The sequence below is a fragment of the Chiloscyllium punctatum genome, chromosome 18 (genome assembly GCF_047496795.1).
Source record: "Chiloscyllium punctatum isolate Juve2018m chromosome 18, sChiPun1.3, whole genome shotgun sequence".
NCBI lineage: Eukaryota > Metazoa > Chordata > Chondrichthyes > Orectolobiformes > Hemiscylliidae > Chiloscyllium > Chiloscyllium punctatum.
The window spans coordinates 88,359,878-88,381,209 of record NC_092756.1 but is presented as its reverse complement, the minus strand read 5'-3'; the positions used below and the strand labels follow the sequence as shown (position 1 = coordinate 88,381,209).

At 42.9% G+C, this 21,332-nt stretch overlaps 1 protein-coding gene across 3 annotated transcripts in view; it reads right to left on the bottom strand.

The window, feature by feature from the left end:
• Positions 1 to 2,881: 2,881 nt before the first annotated feature.
• Positions 2,882 to 21,332, bottom strand: part of LOC140489289 (uncharacterized) — a 33,789-nt gene continuing 15,338 nt past the window's right edge. For 2 of the 3 annotated variants that reach the window (XM_072588674.1, XM_072588676.1), the window contains exons 2-3: positions 16,340 to 17,566; positions 2,882 to 14,293 (exon numbers count right to left, since the gene is read on the bottom strand). In XM_072588674.1, coding sequence (XP_072444775.1) covers positions 13,389 to 14,293; positions 16,340 to 16,763 — 1,329 coding nt within the window. In that variant the 5' untranslated portion in view covers positions 16,764 to 17,566 and the 3' untranslated portion in view covers positions 2,882 to 13,388. Of the gene's footprint in view, positions 14,294 to 16,339; positions 17,567 to 17,653; positions 17,719 to 21,332 lie in introns of all 3 variants that reach the window. The other variant, XM_072588675.1, reaches the window with a different exon arrangement.

Genomic DNA, 21,332 nt, shown 5'->3' with positions numbered 1-21,332 from the left:
CTCAGCTCTGCATCCTATCTATGTCTCTCTGCAACCTACTACATCCTTCGTCATTATCCACAACTCCACCGACCTTAATGTCGTCCACAAATTTACTAACCCACCCTTCTAAGCCCTCATCCAGGTCATTTATAAAAATGATGAATAGCAGTGGACCCAATACCAACCCTTGCGGTATGCTGCTAGTAACCGGACACCAAGATGAACATGTTCCATCAACTACAACCCTCTGTTTTCTTTCAGCAAGCCAATTACTGATCCAAACTGCTATGTCTCCCACAATCCCATTCCTCCGCATTTTGTATAAAAGCCTACTGTGGGGAACCTTATCGAAAGCCTTGCTGAAATCCATATACACCACATCAGCCGGCTAACTCTCATCTACCTGTTTGGTCACTTTGTCCAGCAATTTGTTTTGTTTTCAAATTTTCAGCATCGGCAGTTTGTTTTATTTTACCAGAGTAATATCTGGAATGGGTGGGTTATCATAACAGAAAAGGTTGGACAGGCTAGTCTTGTCCTTGCTAGAGTTCAGAAGAATAAGAGGTGACTTGATCGTGAGGGTTTTTGACATGCATGATGTGAGGAGGATGTTTACTTATGGGAGAATCTAGAATTAGGAGACACTGTTTAAAAATCAAGGATTACCCATTTAAACCAGAGATGAAGTATTTTTTTTTCTCAGAGGGGCATATGTTTTTAAAACTGTGTTAGTCATACAGCAAGGAAACAGATCCTTCGGTCTAACTCATCCATACTGACCAGGTTTCACAAACTAAACTAGTCTCATATCCCTCTCAACCTTTCCTATCCATGTACCTATCAAAATATCTTTTAAATGTTGTAATTATACCCACCTCTGTTACTTTCACACAGAAGATGGTTTGTATGTGGAATAAACTGCCACAGGAAAGATTGCCCCACAGTTCCTTCTAAATTTTTCTCCTTTCACCTTAAAGCTATGCCCTCTAGTTTTGAAGTCCCCTACCCTGCGGAAAAGACTTTTGCTATTCACCTGATCTGTGCCTCACCTGATTTTAGAAACTTCTATAAGGTCACCCCTCAATCTCCTACACCCCAGGGAACAAAGTCGCAGCCTATCTTTGTAACTCAAACCCTTCAGTCCTGGTAACATTCTCATAAATTGTTTGTGCACTTTCCAATTTAATAAGTGTGCAGTACTAACCAAAAGTGGCCTCACCAATGTCTTGTACAGCTGTAACACAACATCCCAACTCCTATGCTCAATTTCCTGACCAATGAAGGCAAGCATGCCAAACATCTTCTTCATCGCCCTGTCTACGTGTGATGTCGCTTTCAAGGAACTATGTACCTGAACCTCTGGGTCTCTCTGTTCAACACTCCCAGGGTACTACAATATTATATATAGAGATATATATTATATATAGATATATAGAGGGATCATGGGGTGCAAGTCCATAGCTTCCTGAAAGTGACAACGCAACTGGATAAGGTGGGAAAAAAAAGGTGTATGGCATTCTTGACAACCTCTGCAGGGCATTGCGTACAAAAGTTGGAAAGTCATGTTGCACCTGCATAAAATTTTACTGATGCCACATTTGGAGTATTATGTACAGTTCTGGTCCCCAAACTATAGGAAGGACGTGGAGACTTAGGATAGAGTACAAAAGAGGTTTATCAGCATGGTGCCTGGATTGGAGTGTATTAGTTATAAGGAGAGGTTGCTAGAACTCTGGAGGCTGAGGGATGACTTGATAGAAGTATATAAAATTATGACAGGTATGGATAGGGCAAATAGTCAGGAGTTTTTTTTAATCCCTGGTGGAAATCTCAAACACAACAGGATAAAGGTTTAAGTGAGTGGGGGCAAGTTTAAAGCAAATGTGTGAAGCAACTTCTTTACACAGATGGGAGGTACTTGGAAATGCACTGACAGCAGAGATGCCTGGAAATGCATTGATAGTGGAGATGGTAAAAGCAGATGTGATAGTGATATTTTCAAGCCACTTAGACAGACACGTGAACAAGCAGGGAATAAGGGGATATAGACCATGCGCAAGCTGAAAGATTGGAATAGAATGGCATAATGATCAGCTGAGACATGGTGGGTTGATGGGGCTGTTCCTATGATTGACTGATTTACTGTTGTCATGTGTACTGAGATTCAGCAAAAAGTGTTGCTTTGCATGCTATCCTGGCAGATTGTATACAAAGTGCATCAGGGTAGCAGAACAGAGTGCTAAATGCAGTGTTACAGCCACAGAGAAGGAGCTCAGAATTAATATTTGAGAGGTCCATTCAAAAGTCTAATAACAGTGGGGAAGGTGTTCCTGAAGCTATTCATACGTGCTTTCAAACTTCTCTATCTTCTGCCTGATGGAAAACAGTATAACCGGAATGGGAGGGGTCTTTGACAATGTTGGCTGCTTTCATGCGGCAGCAGGGAGTATAGATGAATGGAAGGCCAGATTGCCTGATGGAGTGGGCTGTGTTCACAACTCTCTTGTCGTTTCTTGTGGTCTTGGGCAGATCAGTAGCCATACTATGCTGTGATGCATCTAGATGGATGTACTATTGAAAATATTCTATCAAAATTGCTAACAGTCCTTGTGGACATACCAAATTTCCTTAGCCTCCTGAGGAAGCAGAGATATTATTGTGCTTTCTTGACCATTGCCTCAATGTGGGTGAACCAGAACAGATTGTTGATGATCATCACTCCTAGGAACTTAATGCCTTTGACCATCTCCGCCTATGTTTTATATTCTATGAATGGTGGAATGGTTCAGCAACTGGATGACTACCTCTCTCTGTGAACCAAAAAACTAAAAGGTGAATCTTGTTTTCTAAGGTGGAATTATTGGGGCAAAAATACAAACAAAAGCACGAACACACAAAAGAAAGAATAAAAGTTTTATTATAGATGAAGAGTAATAAATGCACAAGGTAAAAGATTTAAATATAGACCTGTATTGGTTTGTTTACAGGATACTGGTTGTATTCACATGTCAATAATCATAGCCAATATCACATCAATCAGACCCGTTATTAAAACATACATATCAGACACAGTTAAGAATACATTGTACACAATTAGATCAAAATAAGGTTGCTAAGTAGATTACTGGGAATGGCAGATTGTAGTGTTGTTCTTTGCAACTATAGTGTAGACGTGAAGTGGTATCTAAATGGAGCTTTACAAAGCTAATGAGGAAAGGCAGTGGTCCTTCTTTCACCACAGCTCTCTCACTTAGAGTATTTGGCATCTGATCAGAAGATCCGGAGGCGAATCCCAGTCTGAAGTAGATCTATTTTATACTTCTAAAATGCTCTTCATTTCTCATGTCCCCATTGCTGAGTTGAGTTTGATTTAGTCTAATGCAAATCTATACAAATGTGGGATGTTTGAATGTTAGGTAGAAGGGTCTGAGACCCACAAATGTATGAATTCTATTTTGAGTTGTTGTGAATTCCATCACTCCACCTTTTGCAAAATATTTCAAAGTAAGTTGACCCAAGGTGTGTTACTTGACACATTATAAAGACCTAGAAATGGTAGTGGAGTTGTTATGCTGGGATGTTTTCCCCAAAATGTTCTTTTAGCCTCAATCCATTCTTCTGCAGACATCCAGAACCACACGGTATAGAACTAGCCTACAAATCCCATCCCTTTTTGAAGTCCTGCTTTCAAATATGCTCTGACCACTCCTCATAATCACCTAGATTCTATCACTTTTACCACCTTCACCATGAAGTCCTTTGAGCACCTTCTACGCTTAATGCACTGAAAGCCAAAGTGATCCAAACCATAACAATTGCACTGGAGCAATTGTGCATGCTGAGGGAACAATAGGGTTTGCCTAAAACCTATCTTGGAACAGCAATGAGGGATGAGAGAATTAGTCATGCAACATCTCCATGGCTCAGGCCCCTTCAGTCAAGGTTGAGGTTTATCCTTACTAGACAGAGGAATCTTTGTGCTAGAACAAGTAGCAAGGAGGAAAAGAAAATGGACAGCAGAACACATTGGTATTAGAAATTCTTTGGCTTTATGGAGACCACTTAATGCCTTACACACAGTCCTGGACATGAAGAAACATGTTATAGTGTCTACTTCTTGGGAAGGACCATCCTTTCAGCAGCCCCTCTTTGGATACAAGATTACTTCCATCAATACAACAAACTCAACACTGATGCTCAGTCTATGAGACGATAAGACATTGGTGTAGAATTAGGTCATTCGGCCCATTGAAACTGGAATGAGATGCTATAGGACTGTAGGTTTGCTAAGGTTTATTTAAGAAGGACTTAAGGAGAAGCATAGGAACTTCAGACCAGAGAGTCTGACTTCAGTGGTGGTAAGTTGTTGGAGGTGATTCTAATAGATAGTATGTACATGCATTTAGAGAGGCAAGCACTGATTAAGAATTGTCAGATGGCTTTATGTGAGGGAAATAGTGTCTCACAAACTTGAGTATTTTGAAGTAGTATCCCAAAAAGATAGATGAGGGCAGAGCTGTAGACATTGTTTACATAGAATTTAGTAAAGTCTTTGACAAGGTTCCATATGGCAGACTAACTAGAAAAGTTAGATCACATGGGATTCGGGGAAAACTTGCCAACTGGATACAAAATTAACTTGATGGTAGGAGACAGAGGTTGGTGGTGGAGGGTTGTTTTTTTTTTGGACTGGAGGCCTGTGACCAGCAGTGTTCCACAGGGATCAATACTGGGTCCACTTTTGTTTGTCATTTATTTAAAAAATCAGGATGAGAATTTAGGCGACATGGTTAGGAGGCAAAAATCGGTGGTACAGTGAACAGTCTATCAAAGATTACAAAAAGATCTTGATCAATTGGGTGAATGGGCTGAGTAGCAGCAAATGGAGCTCAATTTGGCTAAATGCAGGGTGTTGCATTTTGGTAAAACAAACAAGGACTTATACAATCAATGGTAGGGTGGTGTATAGTGTTGAAGAACAGAGACACCAAGGAGTTCAAATACATTATTTTTGGAAATTTGTGTCACAGGTGGTTAAGAAAGCATTTAGATGCTTGCCTCCATTGCTGAGAGCCTCAAGTATAAGAGTTGGGATGTCATGTTGAGATTATACAGGATGTTAGCAAGGCCCCTTCTACAGTATAGTGTCCAGTTCTGATTGCCCTGCTATAGGAAGGATACTATTATATTGAAGAGGGTTTGGAAAAGGTTTACTAGGAAGTTGCTGGGAATGCAAGGTTTGAGTTATAAAGATAGGCCAGGACCTTTTTCACTAGAATGCAAGAGGTTGAGGTGACCGTACAGAAATTTATAAAATCATATGGGGCATAGATAAGGTGAATAGCAAGGATCTTTTCCCTACGGTGGGGAGTTCAAAATTAGGGGGCATGTTTTTAAGGTGAGAGGTGAAAAAAAAGGGTGGCAACGTTTTTACACAGAGAATGGGTGGAATGTGGAATGAACTGCCAGAGGAAGTGGTGGATGCAGGTACATTACAACATTAAAAAAAACATTTTGAGAAGTACGTGGGTAGGAAAGGTTTAGAGAGATATGGGCCAAACACAGGTAAGTGGGACTAGTTTGGTTTGAGAACATGGTCAGTGTGGACTATTTGGACCAAATGGTCTCTTTCTGTGCTGTATCACACTATGGCAATGAAATTCAGCTCCTGTGTAGATCCTTCAACACCTCCATTCAAAGCCCAAATCACAGTCAACAACAAGCTGCATCTATATAGCACTGTTCATGTAGCCAAATCTCTCCAAGGCGCTTCAAAAAGACTTATCAAAAGGTTCTCACCATGGCACAAGAGGTCATACTTGGACAGGTGACCAAAAATATGGTTAATGATGTGGGTTATAAGGAGTACCTTAAAGAAGTAAACAAGTCTAGGCGGCGGGAAGGGATTCTATATTTTGGCACTCAGGCAGCTGTAGGCATGACCATCGAATAATCAAGAGTCCAGAATTTGATGAATGCAGGGATATGGGAGATTAATTAAGCGTTGCAACCATACAATTCATCCCTTTCACTTTCTGCATAACAACCCTGAGATTAGGAGCCACTGTTGTTCAAATGGATGTCATTTCCACAGAAGTAGCATTCAAATATTCCAGCAGCAGAAGTAGAATTACTAATAAAATAAAGGAGAACTAATTTCATGGACAATATGTATTCTGTCTGCAACTGGAATAATGAAGGTCTTGTGGCAGTGGGTAGCACCTGTATTTCTGGGCCAGATGGTTTGCGTTCATGGAACGTGTGTCACAATGGAGCCAAACAGGTTGGGTATCAATCTGCAATTCCTTTTGATACACCACAGGTAGGTTATAAGAGTTGGAGGGTTTCCTGGTCAGCTTGAACCTTGTGATTGTTACAGTGCAACATCATCCCCCGAGGTAAATGACAAAATATGCTCTGGTCCTTGTCTTAATCAACACACATCAACCCCACCCACAAAATCTTGGTGTTGGAATTTACATATTGAGTTTTTGAAATTGGCATGGATGAGTGACATGGTGGAATGAGAGAATAAAATTAATAACTGCAAATTACTGTCAAATTACTATGACAGTGATGTTGATAGTCAGGGATATTTAATCCAAGAACAATAACTGAAATTGTTGGAAAAATTCACCAGGTCTGACAGCATCTGGGCCACTGGACTCCAAACCTTAACTTTGTTTCTGAATTCACTGATGCTACCAGACCTGCTGAGCTTCTCCAGCAACTTGTTTTTATTTCAGATCTTAAGTATCCTCAGTTCTTGTTTAACATTGAAAGCCAGGGATCCTCCCCTGTAGTTACTTCATTAGAACTCCAGGTGGTGCTGGCACTCCATATTTAACTAATCAAACCCACAAAGAGGGGTGGGAACAGCAAATGCTGGAAAAGACTAAGTAGGTTAGCCAGCATTGTGCAGCACCTGCTCAAGAGATGCTTGAACAGGCTAATAAGAAAATATCTACAAGAGATTGTGTATCAACTCTTTACTAACCTTTGATGAATAATTCACAGGATACCAGCAGATAAGCAATTTTAACAGACATGATGCCTCATGACAAAAGGTTGGATCCACATTGGAATTTAGACCAATCAGATGTGATCTTATTGAACGTGTAAAGATTCTGAGAGGTCTTCACAGGGGAGGTGTGAAGAGATGTTGTGGGAGAGTCACAAATTAGGGGAGAGAGTCTCGATGTAAGGGGTCTCCCATTTAGGTCAGAGATGAGGAGGAATTTTGTTCCAAAGGATTATTGGTATTTGGAATTCCCTGCCCCAGAAAGCACAGGAGGCTGGTCATTGATTATATTTAAGGCTGTTGAATCTTCTGAGCTGGATTGACAAAGCAGTGCAGGGTTGTGAGACCAAGCAAGAAAGTGCAGTCAGAGGATACAATCACATCTACCGTGACCTTACCGTACGGCAGAGTAGGCTTGAAGGACCGATTAGGCAATGTTCTTTTTAAGTTCTCATGTAAACAAAAATCAGCTAGTGTCTCCCATTGGTGTCCACACCTTCAGAATTCAGTCTCAAACTTGTTAGCCTCCTTAAAAAGCACCCCATTGGACTAACTTGTTCTAATGCTTCATCTTTATTCATTTAAGGGATGTAAGCAACACTAGAATGCCAGGCATTTGTTGTCCATCCCTAACTGCCCCTCAAAAAGGAGCCATTTCTTGAAGTTGTGGAATCCATGTGGTGTAGGTACAGTGTCCCTGAATATGTTAATGAAACTGAGTGGCCAGCTAGGCCACTACAGAGGGCAGTTAAATGTTGTTGTGGGTTTTGGTGTTACAGGTAGTCAGACCAGTTAAGATTGATAGATTTCCTCTCTTGAAAGGCATCAAAAGTGAACTAGAGGGAGTTTGTACAAAAATGTACTTGTTTAATGGTTACTCCAACTCTGAAATTTACCTCAATTCTAAATTTATTACATTAAATTTAAATTTCATCAGTTGTACTGAGATTTGAACTCACTTCTAGAGCTCAGGCCTCTGGAGCACTCCTGCGAAGCACTTTTTGATGTTTCAAAGATACTTGAGGTTCCACTGTACATGAGGACACCTCAATTATCTGAATACCAATTATCCAAAAATCGGTCTATGCGAAGGAGATCTCGCGGTCCCAACAGAAACATTCCATCAAAAATGTGTTTCCAGCAGTGATTGCATCATTTGTTTACAGTGACTAAATGACTGACTGCCCGCCCTTTTTCTCTCTCTCTCCATAATTTCCCTGGAGTCCTCCAGAGAATGTACCCTAAATCCCCCCTACCAAGATAATCTCTCCATCATTGTCTTGTACAGGGCAGAGGTGGAACCTGTCAGAAAGTTGCAGTAAAAAATATGTGCGTGCGCGCGCTATTCACGCGCTATTTGGAGACTTACCCCACAAAGGCAGCAACAGCAGTCTTATTGTAGGTGACCAGTCCGGCTGCCCTGGAGAGGGGGAGGGGGAAGTGCTGGATGGGAATGAGGGGGCGGGGGCAGTGCTGGACGGGGATGGGGCGGGCAGGGGTTGGTGTTGGAGGGTGGGAGGCAGGGGTGGTGTCGGGGGCCAGGGAGGGGTGTTCGACGTTTTGCGGGCAGCAGAAGTGTTGGCCGTGGGCTCGCGCACCTTGTGCTGCTGCAATCTCCTGAATGGGGAGCAGACTTTAAAAACTCCGAGCTCCAGAGGAAAGGCATTTAAATCGATTAACTGAATGCCTGCCCACCTTGTCTGGATAATCGAGGTTCCCCACAAACAGTTTTTAAGGAGACAATAGCAAAGAGAGGAATGGTATGTAATTAGTTATTAATAGCTCAACATTAAGCCAACTCCTCGTGACAATCAAAGAGCTCACTCAGTAAGTTCTGATACAGCTTTTATATGCAGTTCAGTGTAACTGAATTTGCGAAAACTGACCTTTAGTGAGGTTTAAATTAAGCTTTCCTATCAGTGTTTCAATTTCTTACTTAACCAGTAAAGGAGAACTGGAATTTATACAGCACCATTCATCTTCAACACATCCTAACGCATCCTACAGTCAATGGGCATCAATGGCAAGGCCATAATTTTTTCCCCATCCCTAGTGGTCCTGATCTTATCATCTTGGTAGTCATTTGAGAGGGTGGTTAAGAGTCAAGTACATTGTTGTCTGGAGTTACATGTAGGCCAGACCAGGCAGGATGTCAGATTTCCTTCTCTAAAAGGACATTAATGAACCAACTGAATTTTATAGCAATTGAGAGTACAGCAATTAGGGATGAGTAATGAATGCTGGCCTAGCCAGCAACACCAACATCCCATGAATGAATAGAAAATCCAGAATGTGCAGACAACGAAAGTACTGGAAGCAAATTCAATAATATAATAAAAGGACATGGAAAACTCTTGAAGGGCAAGGTTGACAGTACTATAAAGAATCAGTAGGGAAAAAGGCTTAGAAGAGCAAAGAAGATCTTGTTGAGAAGTGGACTCTGGACCAACAGCTCCAATTTCATGCCCCACTCCGGAACTTAAGTTTCAAGAAAATGCAGCCAAACTAGATTTAGTGTCAACCCGAAGATCCTTCAAACAGATGCCATGAGCAGGCAGCAAGAAGGGAGGGATTCTTGGTTGGCCAAGTGACAGAGAGAAAACTGAAGCCTTTGCCATCACTTTGCCACTATCGTTGCCACAGTAACTCAGATGCCCTGAGTGAACTTCAACACAATGAATGAACAGCTAGAATTGCTATGATAGGCTGACTGGTCTCTTTTTGCGCTGAATCACAATACAAATCTCGATTTTCTTTGACCCAGTGGCAAATTTGAAAACAGACAAATCGAATGGGAATCTGATAATTACAAGCACTTTGTTTCAAAGTGTGTTAGTTACCCAAAGCACCTGAATTCTTGTTCTTGCCCTCCAGATGCTGATGAACCCACTCTCCCTGTTTCCACTTCATGGTTCCAGGATTTTATTCCCTTGATTTTGCCAAAGTAATTTTTTTGTTGTTTTGATACATTTTCAGAACAATGATCTCAAAGGCAGGAATGACCTCAGTTGAGTATCAAGATCCACTCAAAAAAAATCTCCTCCATTCTCTCATGCAGATAGAGACTTGAGATAGTGATTGTAGCAAGAAGTGTTGTTGTCAGACTGACAAGGCAACAGATAAAAGGACATTTTTGATGTATGCAGACAACTATGAATAGCTTAGAGAGAAGAGACTGATAATTTCAATATGGGTAACACTCACCTCACCACTCCTCCTTGGCTGCAGTGCAGGGGTGGCAGGGTTGAAATAGTCAACTTTGCCACAGTATCCATGAAAGAGTGGCAAAGAAAAGCATGAGGGAGGGGAGGAGGCAGAGAGGGAGAAGGGGGGAGAGAGACAAGGGAAAAGTGGAGAGAGGGGCCAAAGGGAGGGGGAGGAGTTAGAGGGCAAGGGCAGTCGGAGAGGAGCAGCATGTGGGAGAGTGAGCGAGAGCGCGAGCGAGAGCGAGAGAGAGAGAGCGAGCGCGCCTTGGGGAAGGGGGGGGGGGTGCGAGGGAAGAGGAGAGAGAGTGGGAAGAGACAGAGAGAAAGAGAGACAACAAGAAAGGGAGAATAGAGAAAAACAAGGAGATGGGAGAGAAATAAATATGGAGTGAGAGCAAGGAGGGTGAAGGAAGAGAGGGACAGAGGAGACATAAAAGAGGTCGGAGAAAGAGAAAAATGTTTAGAGACTAGATCAGACATGCAATGCATCCAGATACTGCAATATAGTCAGACACAGAGAATTACATATATTAGACATCGAGGTGATAGGGATCTTGTTATGTTTGATGGAAGATAGCAAATTGAACTGGCAGACTGTTAGCCCTTACTGTCCCTGGTTATCAGGCTGTATGCATCATTGATATAAAAAGTTACAGGACCAAGAGGAGACAAGTTACTGCTGTTGGGAGGAGCCCTGTAAACAATTATTAGAATATTCTTACCAATCTCGATCATGGAAGAATGACACTCAAACTAAAAAAAGAAAAACACATATCTAATGGAACATCTCATGTCGGTACCAAATTTCTTTTTCATAAACCTTACTAGGTTTTTGATTACACACTGCCAATTATCATCCTTTCAGTTTTTCCATGTCAACTGTCACAGAGTGGTTGCTGGTTTTGGTCATTAGATGGCTCTAACTTTATACTGGTTACATCAAGTCACAGGTAGTGGTACCACATTGGTCCAAGAAAAGTAATAGACTCTGGGTCTGCAGGAGTGGCATAGACGGATAGATACTGTGATGAGAAGAGTCAAAATAGAAAGGGTAAGTTACATTGCCAAAGGCTGTATTCCCTCATCAGTGATTAAGGGATGAGTTTATTGAGGTGTTTCCAACAATGAATGGACTCGGTGAATGAACCACTGCAGTTTATGTTCTGTAGGTACATCTACAATGTCCTTAGAGGGAATTCCAGGATTTTGACTCAGCGACAGTGAAGGAACAGCAATATATTTCGAAGTCAGGATAGTGAGTGGCTTGGAGGGGAACTTGCAGGTGGTGGTGTTCCCTTGTCTCTGCTGTTCTTGTCCCTCTATATGGAAATGGTCGTGGCTTTAGAAAGTTCTAATCTAAGGATCTTGCTGAATTGTAGATAGTTCTAATCTAAGGATCTTGTAGATAGTATACACTACTACTGATCATCGATGGTGAAGGGAGTTAATGCGGAAAGTGATAAATGTGGTGTTAATCAAGCAAGCTGCTTTTGTCCTGGATGGTGGATGTTGGAGCTGTACTCATCCATGCAAGTGGGAATTATTCCATCACCCTCTGAATTGTGCCTTGTAGACAGGCTTTGGGAAGATAGGAGGTGGGTTATCCACTGCAGAATTCCCAGTCTATGACCTGCTCTTGTAGCTACAGTATTTAAATGAATGTTTCAGTTCACTTTCTGGTCAATGGCAAACTCATTTATTGCACCTGAGAAGCGTCCCAACTGCCAACATACTATGATATATGCATGTTTAATGGTTGTTTTGGCATTCATGGAATCATATGGTACAGAAGAGGCCCTTCAGCCCATTAAATTTGTTATCGCCAAAAATGCACTAAATTTACACTAATCCCCTTTCCCACACTAGGCCCATCATCTTGAATGTTATAGTATTACAAGTGCTCAATCAAGTACTTTTAAAGGTTGCGAGGTTTCCCGCCTCTACAACCTTCCTAGGCAATGCATTCCAGATTCACACAACCCTCTACATTGAAGTTTTCCGTCAAATCCCCTGTAAACCTTCTTCCTTTTCACCTAAGTTTGTACCCCCTTGTTACTGAACTTTCAGCTTGGGGGAACATCTGCTTTCTATTCACCTAGTCCTCAGAGCAGAATCTTGAATGTTGCGTTCTGATGAAAAGTGAAAAATACCCCACGGATGTTGGAAATCAGAAACAAAATCAGAAATTGCTGGAAAACCACAGCCGGACTGGCAGTATCTGTGGGGAGAGTGTAGAGTTAATGTTTTGGATCTTAATGACCCTTCTTCAGAAGACCCTGTTTTGTAGAAGGGTCACTGGACCAGAAACATTTAATTCTGCTTTCTCTCCACAGATGCTGCCAGACCTGCTGAATTTCTCCAGCAATTTCTGATGAAAAGTCATACTGGCCTTGAACAATTAACTCTCTCCACGGACGATGACGGACCTGCTGAGCTTCTCCCGCACTTTCTCGGTTTGTTTCAGATTCCCAGCGTCCGCAGCATTGTTTTTATGCGAATCTGGTTCTTTCTCACCCTGCTCCGATCCCCCGCATTCCAACTCTCCTCGTGTGCAGAACACTGGGTGGGCCACACTGCACCAGCTGACCACATGGCAGAGTGGCCACATGAGACTGGAACGTTTGACCAAGTGTTGGGACATTGGTCCTGAATAACCCGCCCAGTCAACACTGATACATCTTGTGGGTGAGTCACCTAAAGCAATTCCTATCTCATCCTCGTACCTTCCTCACTTCCCCCCTCCCCACCTCCCTCCAACGATACTGAGTTTGGCATTGTGGACAACTAATTCTGCACAATCCAAGAACTCTCCCATTATGTCAGGTATGCCATCACCCATCGAGGCTCCTTGCAATTTGGGAGTGGCTTTTCAGGTGCCTTCTCTGAATTGTGTGTAAAAGGCAGAGGTCACACGGCACCAGGTTATAGTCCCAACAGGTTTATTTGAAATCACAAGCTTTCCAAGCGTTGTTCCTTCAACTGACAAAGCTTGTGATTTCAAATAAACCTGTTGGACTGTAACCTTGAGCCCTGTGACTTCTGACCTTGTCCACCCCACTCCAACACCGGCGCCTCCACATCATCTGTAAAGACAACAAGGAAATATGCCCGTTTAAAAATATGTCCATCTACAGTAATAATGAACGGATAACAGAGTCTCTATTGTCAGGGCTGAGAAACTAAACCCGGATCTCATCATCTTCATCCGCAAAGGCAAAGGCCTCAGTCTTCAGGGGGCTGAAGGCTATTCCCTGTCTGTACTCCTCCCCGTACACCTCACCTCTCTCCTCGCCGTCCGCTGGCACACGTTGCCCGGTCGACGGCGACGGCTTCCTCCAGCTGCCCGGGCTGCTACTGCTGCTGTTAATGCTGTCCTCCTCCTCCTCCTCCTCGGCGGCCCGGCACCGCCACGATTCCGTCGACGGCACGGCGACAAAATGGCGGCCGGGGGCGACGCTGTCCGTTGGCGGGCTGCCCTCGCGAGCGCCAACCGCCTCCCTCGGCGCGAGCTGCCGCGTGCCCGCTCGGAGGCTGCCGCCGGCGCCGCCCCTCGTGCCGCGAGCGTCGTTTGAATCCGGATAACTGATGGCGCCGCCGCCGCCCCTCGTGCCGCGAGCGCCGTTTGAATCCGGATAACTGATGGCGCCGCCGCAATGCCGGAGGACATGGCGCTCCGAGGTAAAGTCCTGCGGCCCCCCCAAGCCGTTCAGATCCTCGGGGTGCAGGTCCGCACCGCCCTTCTGCTGGTAAGTTCCCTTCCGTGCCGCGACTGACAAGCCCCTCTCCCCCTTCCCGTGAGAGCTGTCGTTTCCCTGAGGGAAAGAACCCCCCAGGTCAAATCTCACCGGAGACCAGGCCTTTGCTGAGCTCTCGGGGCTCTCCTTGGCCATGACCCCCAGCACCTCGGCCATCAGGGATGGCCCCAGGTCCAAGCTGAAGGACAGCAAGGAGTCGTTGCGGGGAAGCTCGAAGTCCGCCGTGTCCAAGTTGTCCATCCGTTTCTCCGATTGTGCCGCGGCGGGGCTCTCCTTCGGCTTGTCCAACCTGGACCACCTCGGAAGGGTGCAGAATCCCGATTCCAACCCTGAACAAGAACAGGCAAGAGTTTGGTCAGGAAGACTAATCCAGAATACAAACACATGCTAACTTTAAAAAGAGTTGGTTAGGGTCAACATGTGCCCAACCTTGTTTGCAACAGCTGAGGCAGACTGGGAGTTCAGATTGCACCGTAAGGCATTGGATGGACGTTTGCTCGCTGAGTTGGAAGGTTCATTTCCTTCATACAGTGAGCAAACCTACACCCAGAACCTCAATCTGAGCTACAAGTATTCTCAAAACTCACTAAGACCTATGGGTGCAATACGCTAAAACTGGCCCAAAAATGGGAAACGTTACCATATGGTATAGGAGCAGAATTAACCTTTTGTTCAAAAAAAAATCATTTATGGTATGTGGGTGTTGCTGGCTGGGCAGCATTTATTGCCCATCCCTAGTTGCCCTGAAGGAGGTGGTGGTGTTCTGCCTTCTTGAACCACTACAGTCCACCTGCTGAGGGTTGATCCACAATGCCATTAGGGAGGGAATTCCAGGATTTTTGACCCAGTGACAGTAAAGGAACGGCACTCTGTTTCCAAGTCAGGTTGGTGAGTGACTTGGAGGGAAACTTGAAGGTGGTTATGTTCCCATATACCTGCTGCCCTTGTCCTTCTAGATGGATCGGGAGTTTGGAAGATGCTGTTGGAGGATGATTAGTGAGTTTTTGCAGTGCATTCGATCCACTGAGTCTGCTCCACCATTCGATCATTACTGATATGTTTCTTAACTCCCATTTCTTCAGCCTTTTCCCTGTAACCCTTGATCCCCTTACGAATCACAAACTTATCTAGCTCTGACTTAAAGGTATCTCAAGAGGTCAACAATTCTGCTGATGTGACATGGGGTGTCAGCCAAGCCAGTGAGATAATCTTCTGACCAAGAGGTCAAGAGGAGTCAATGGAGCTAAGAATGGGAACAAATGGGGAATAAAAAACAAACACTTGGAAATGAAGGTATGGTCATATGGCACCTTCATTTTGAAACGTACAAACGAGTTGGATTGTTAAAGTGCCAGTATGTGTTTCACTGATTTAAATGATGGAACAACAGAAGATAAAAGGGGAAAGGGTATTTCTGGCAGTATAGGGTGGTCAGGAGAGATGGCAAATGTGGTATACGTTCAGAACTGTTCTGAAGGAGGGCCACTGGACTCGAAACAATAATTCTGTCTCCACGGATGCTGCCAGTCCTGCTGAGCTCTCCAGGAATTATTTTTGTTTTGGATTTCCAGCATCTACTGTTCTTACTTTTATTATAACAATCCAAAGGCCCAGTCTAATGAAAATATAAGTTTTTTACAAAGTGCAGAAAGAAGAGGGAGTGATAGAGGTTAAGAGGGAGGGGAAGCGGACAGAGGGTCAGGTGGAATACAGAAGTGGATAAGGGAAAAGTGATTAGAGGTTGAGGGTAAAGGATCAGGGAAATACAAATGATAAAAGGAGAGCTTGAGAGGACACAGAAGAAGTTGAAGAGAGTGCATTGAGCAGGTTAAGTGTTATTATCCTGTAGGTTCTGTTAGGATGAGATTAAATGGAATGAGGGATCATGTGATGTTTATCTGTTTATTGAAGGTTAATTTGGGAACAATTGGTAAACATGGGTAATATACTGTTGGTGGTTAATAGATGAAAAATACCATGGGTGAGTTGGTGGTGGGAAAAAGCTGTTGGTGATGTGATAATAGTTTCAAATATAAATAAAAATAATTGGGGGACAATAAGGGCTCTTGTGGTGCAATGGTAGCATCCATGCCTCTTAGACAGGAGACCCAGGTTCAAGTCCCACCTGCTGCAGAGGTCTGTAGCAATATGTCTGAATAGGTTAATTAGAAAATATATATAATTGGAGAGCACTTGAGTGGATGAGGGAACAAATGTGGTTAGAATTTGTGATGTGTGAACGAAAGATAAAACTGACTGTATCTGAGTGAATTTTGTCAATCCAGTAGTTTAACCTCTGGTGTTTATCATAGAAGAAAGAAAAAAAAGAGAATGGAAGGAGACTAAGGAAGAATAAATAGTTAATTGGAATTTACCATATGATCCATCCATCACTCCTGGACTTGACACCACGCTTTTGAAATTCAGTCGCTCCACTGACCCATTCTTTGTCTCTAACAGATGTGGCAGGGAGACAGCATTCTTAATGATTGGGGACACTGCTGGTGGAGGCGACATCTCTCGGCTACTATTGCGGCTCCTCATCGGTGACTTCCTGACGTTCCTCAGCGCTCGGACGAGTGGGTTGGACTTAGCAGTCTCACGCGCCTTCTCCCCTCCATGGTCACTGAGGAAGGAAGTGTCACCAAACACATCTCCACCTCGGCCTACGTGCATTGTGTGACGGAAGTCGTCCAATGGCGAGCTAATCATGTCAGGGGTCAGCTCGGACTTGAACCTACGCTTGCTATGAGAGTTGGAGACCAGGTTCTTGAGGACCGGCAACTTCCCTAAACTCATTTTTGAATCCTTGGTACCCCTACAACTTTATCAACTTGAAGAAAAGTGTGGAGATAGAAGGCTGATGGAGTTTGTTGCACAACAGATGGACTTGTACAAAATCAGATACATCAGTACAACCTGAACCTTAACACAGGAATGTAATACAAGGATAGCAAATAAAACTGCATGTTAACTAATTTTCCCATTAAGTTTCTTTTTGGCACAGAAATAGGCATGAAAATTTTTAAAAATTCAAATCATTTGTACTGCTTTTTTTTAAAACAAAAGAATTTTACACTATTCTTGACTTGAAGACTGATTCTGTGAGCAGGAATACTCAGTTCGACAGAAAATATTTTCGATATATTTTTGAAGTGGTTTACTTTTAATTAAAAAAAGCATGTGATCGTCAGGGTGGTCATACAGAGATTTTATTTTCTCTCCTAACTTCACATAGTTTCACATGTTAAATGTGGTCTGGGTTAGCTGTTAACACTTTTGGCCTTGTGTGCGCTGTGACTTGTGGAGGGGTGTGACGTAATAGTCTGTTATCTGACTCTTGCATTAATTAAAAATTAAATTCACCATTGGATTTTCAGAAGGTAGTTTACTGTCTAGGGCTGTTCTGCAGGACACAACTTCCTGGATGGAGGTTTAGGCAGGAACTGCAAAGAGTAATATTTCATTGTTAGGAGTTTCAGAAGTTGTCAGCGTAAAGATGGAGATTCAGTCAATTTAAGTTGTCAGTGTGCACTGAAGGAAGCAATCATCAATTAAAGAGGCAAATCTTTGGGCAGCTCCGACTTTAGACTTCAAAGGGCCTGGAAATGAAACAGAAAACATGGGCTCACCATCACTATCAACAAACTAGAAAATTAAATGCAAATCACCTCTGGGGTATTAAGTACCTGAATTTCATAATGCATTTACATGTATTAGAAGTGACACACGTTCACATACAGGATCCCGTTCTCTGCAAACAAAAGAAATACGTTCAAGCCTGGTCTTTTTTTTTTCCGAATTACACAGGAGCTTGGGATGCCATTAGTTTCTTGTTGCTTTCTCCATGACATTGCCTTGGCCAGAGTTGATCTGCCAACGAGTCAGCACCTGTCCTTCTGTTGTATAAATTGTTTTGATTGATGTGAAACTTGGCATTCTTATAAATGTCCTGGTGAGTGCAAGGCCTTTTGGTAACCAGTCTCCTTTTTCAGCAATATTCAAAGTAATTTTCTTTCTTGAATGAAATAAAGGTTTTAAAGCCCTTTTTAAACTTGAAGATGTTTCACAACCATAAAGGTTCTTCCCTACTCTCACCACCCCCTCAATATCACTTGACATCTAATGAAGAATGTTTAAATATTGTAACTGCTGTAAACTTAGGAATAGTCTGGCAAGTTCCAGGGCTCCTAATTCTTATTTTGTTCTTGAAACATGGCAGATGACTAGTGCACAGCAAAGTCCCACAAATCACCATCAGGTAATAAATCTGTTTTAGTGATGTCGCTTAAGGGATAAAGATTTATCCCGGCCACTGGGCAGAACATTCAGTGTGAGTTACTTAATTAGGGAAATGGGGTCTTTAATGCCCACTTGAGGGACGAGATGGGTATTTGGATTGGCAGTGTTACCTGAAATGCTTCCTTATCTCAGACATCAGCATTCACTGACTGATCCTGTACAAGAGAACAATGATGGCTGCTGCTTAGAGGGCACTGTACCAACTTGTGGACCCTGCAACGAGGCAGTGTGTGACAGAAGAGTAAAGGAAAGTCAGAGGGAAAAAGGATGGTATAAATAAAATGGATGGGAGAGGACAAGTAAATGGGAAGTAACATTGTGGTGCAGTGTGCAACATTCCTGCATTTGAGCCAGATGTTGAGTTTGAGCCTCATGGCAGGACTTGATGGACAAAGGAAGTTCATAAAATGATACATAACCTATTTTGGTCAATCTGTAAATTCTTCCCAACACATCGATGACAGGCAGTAAGGGCAGGAAAGGTTCCCGAATCAGCCGTGTGTTGAGAAGAATGTTGGAGCCTCCAACGTCTCTATCTATAGCTCTGGAATGGAGATAGACAAAATCGTCAGTCTTCTCTGACTTGTGTCTGTGATCAGGGAATAATCATCAACACTAAGGGTTTGAGTTTTGCTTATTTTAAATGTTTTCAGAGCCAGTAACATGGGAGGTCTTGCAGTACAGTGGTAGCATCCCTACATCAAGGTGAGAAAGTCTAAGTTCAAGTCCTATCCCAGGATGGAAGGGGTCACAATGTGGTTCACTTTAGGCTGATAATCAATCTGAGAATCAATCCCTAATCTCTCCACTATTCCTCAAAGAGGAAAACACAAAATAGCAGCCTTGAAAGTTCATGAAAAAGAGCCAATGATGTGAGTAGGAGTGTGGGGATTCTGAAAATACGTCAGCCAAGTCAAAATTTTTTTCTTAAGAGGAACGAGAGGTTCATGTATTAGTGGGGACTTGAGTTCTGATTAAGGCCTCATCCCTACTCTGGCTGTTTGGCAAGCCTTCTCCTGGGGTGATTGACAAGACTGTTGGCATTAAGCAGGGGACTGGAAAAGTTCCCAAGCCTGATGAGCAGGAACTGATAAACATGAATATGCGAGCTGTTCTCAGTGTTTCAACCTGATTTTAATCACATCACCAATGGAGGCCCTGCCTTTAGTTTCCAAGGCCCTCACGTGTGAATTACGATGCTCCTTAAATCTGTCATTTGACCAAATGATTTGGTCTTCTGTCCTTCTATTTCCTCATGTGGCTTGGTCAAATGTCATTCCTATATGGATCATGTGGATGAATTACCTTGTTAAATGTGCTATATAAATGCAGGTTGTTGCAACAGAAAGCAAAAGAGAAACCCAAGGATAACAACCTAACTCGACTCTTGAAATAGGGAAGTCGTGAAGGAGCCAAAGTTGTACCTTTCTCAGCTCTGCCTTTCAAGGCACCACCCTTGCTCTTCAGACAGGTTCAAACTTGTGAAAAATTTTAGCCTGGTCTTAGGAAACATTTCATTTGAGATTTTATACTCAACTTCCTGCAGAAGGAACTGTCGTCCCTGAACACTCTGACTCACAAAGTGAGAGTGCCACTCACTTGGACACATCTGGAGGTTTTTGGAAGGGAACACAAAAACATTTTTGAGATTACCTTGACCGCTGGACATCTGAAGTCCACTTTGCAGACAACAGAGCAACTCCAAAACGTGGTCATGGTTTTCATGTAGGAAATGCAGCAACCAGTAAGCTCCCATGATTAGCAATGCGGTCATTGTAGAAGGTTGAATATATCATTATGCTAAGTATCACTACTCAGTACGTGCTGAGTATGGAGTTATGACATAATGATGTCAGATCACATGAAGCTTGAATGGAAACAGAAAATTGTTGGAGGAACTCAGCAGGTCTGGCAGCATCTGCAGAGAAAGCAGGATTAACATTTCACATCTATAGGAATCTTCTTTAGACTTGAAACATTAACTCTGTTTTACTCTGCATATGCTGCCAGACCTGCTGAGTTTCTCCAGCAATTTTCTGTTATATTTCAGATCTCCAGAATCTTTTGTATTCTTCTTTTATTCGCATGGAGCCAGAATGACAGTGTAGTGCTCCAAGCTGTCCTCTTTTACTATCCTCCATATATAGTTATGTTCAATTGCTGTGCATTCCTAAGAGTGCAGATCACACATTTCGATGGTAATCACCAGATAATCTGTTCTCATCAAGTTGATTGAGGACCAAGACACCAAGAAATTAAATCCCTGCTCATCTTTGAAATAGTGGCATGAAATATTTTACACCCTTCTGAACAAACAGAGAAAACCTGTTTTCTCTCAATCTCTCTCAATCCTATATTAGAAGCACCAGCATTTCTCCTTTGTACTCAAGCCCTGGAAATGGGGCTTGAACACAGAATGTAGAGGTGAGAATGATCCCCATTGAACCACAGCTGAAACTAGGCTATCACATGGTAAGGAAGTGACACAGTCGAGCTCAATCCTGCACCGGTTAATGACTTTGGATTTATGGCTACCAGATGTCTAGTTTCCGCCCATTCCTTCTACAGCGCTTTCCAACCCACAACCACTACCATCTAGAAGAACAAGACCAGCAGATATATGGGAACGCTACTAGCTTCAAGTCCTCCTCCAAGTCACATGCTATCTTGACTTCAGACTATATCTTCACTTCTTCATTGTTGCTGAGTCAAATTCCTGAAACTCCCTTTCTCACAGCACTATGAGTACTCCTACACCCTGAGGACTGTAGCAACTTGAGAAGGCAGCTCACCACTGCACTTTCCAGGTTAATTATGGATGGGGAAATAAATAAGACTGGCCTCTGTACAGTTATTTCAACTTCCATGGTTCATTAGCCTTCTGATGCACCTGATAAAGCTGTGACCAAAAAAAAATGCTGAACCTAGTCAGTAACACCCACAACACATTAACAAATACAATGCAATGCAATTTATCATTCTACATCAATCACCTTTACTCACTGATAATCACATCAGCCCTGACCTCACCATTAGATTAGATTACATTACAGTGTGGAAACAGGC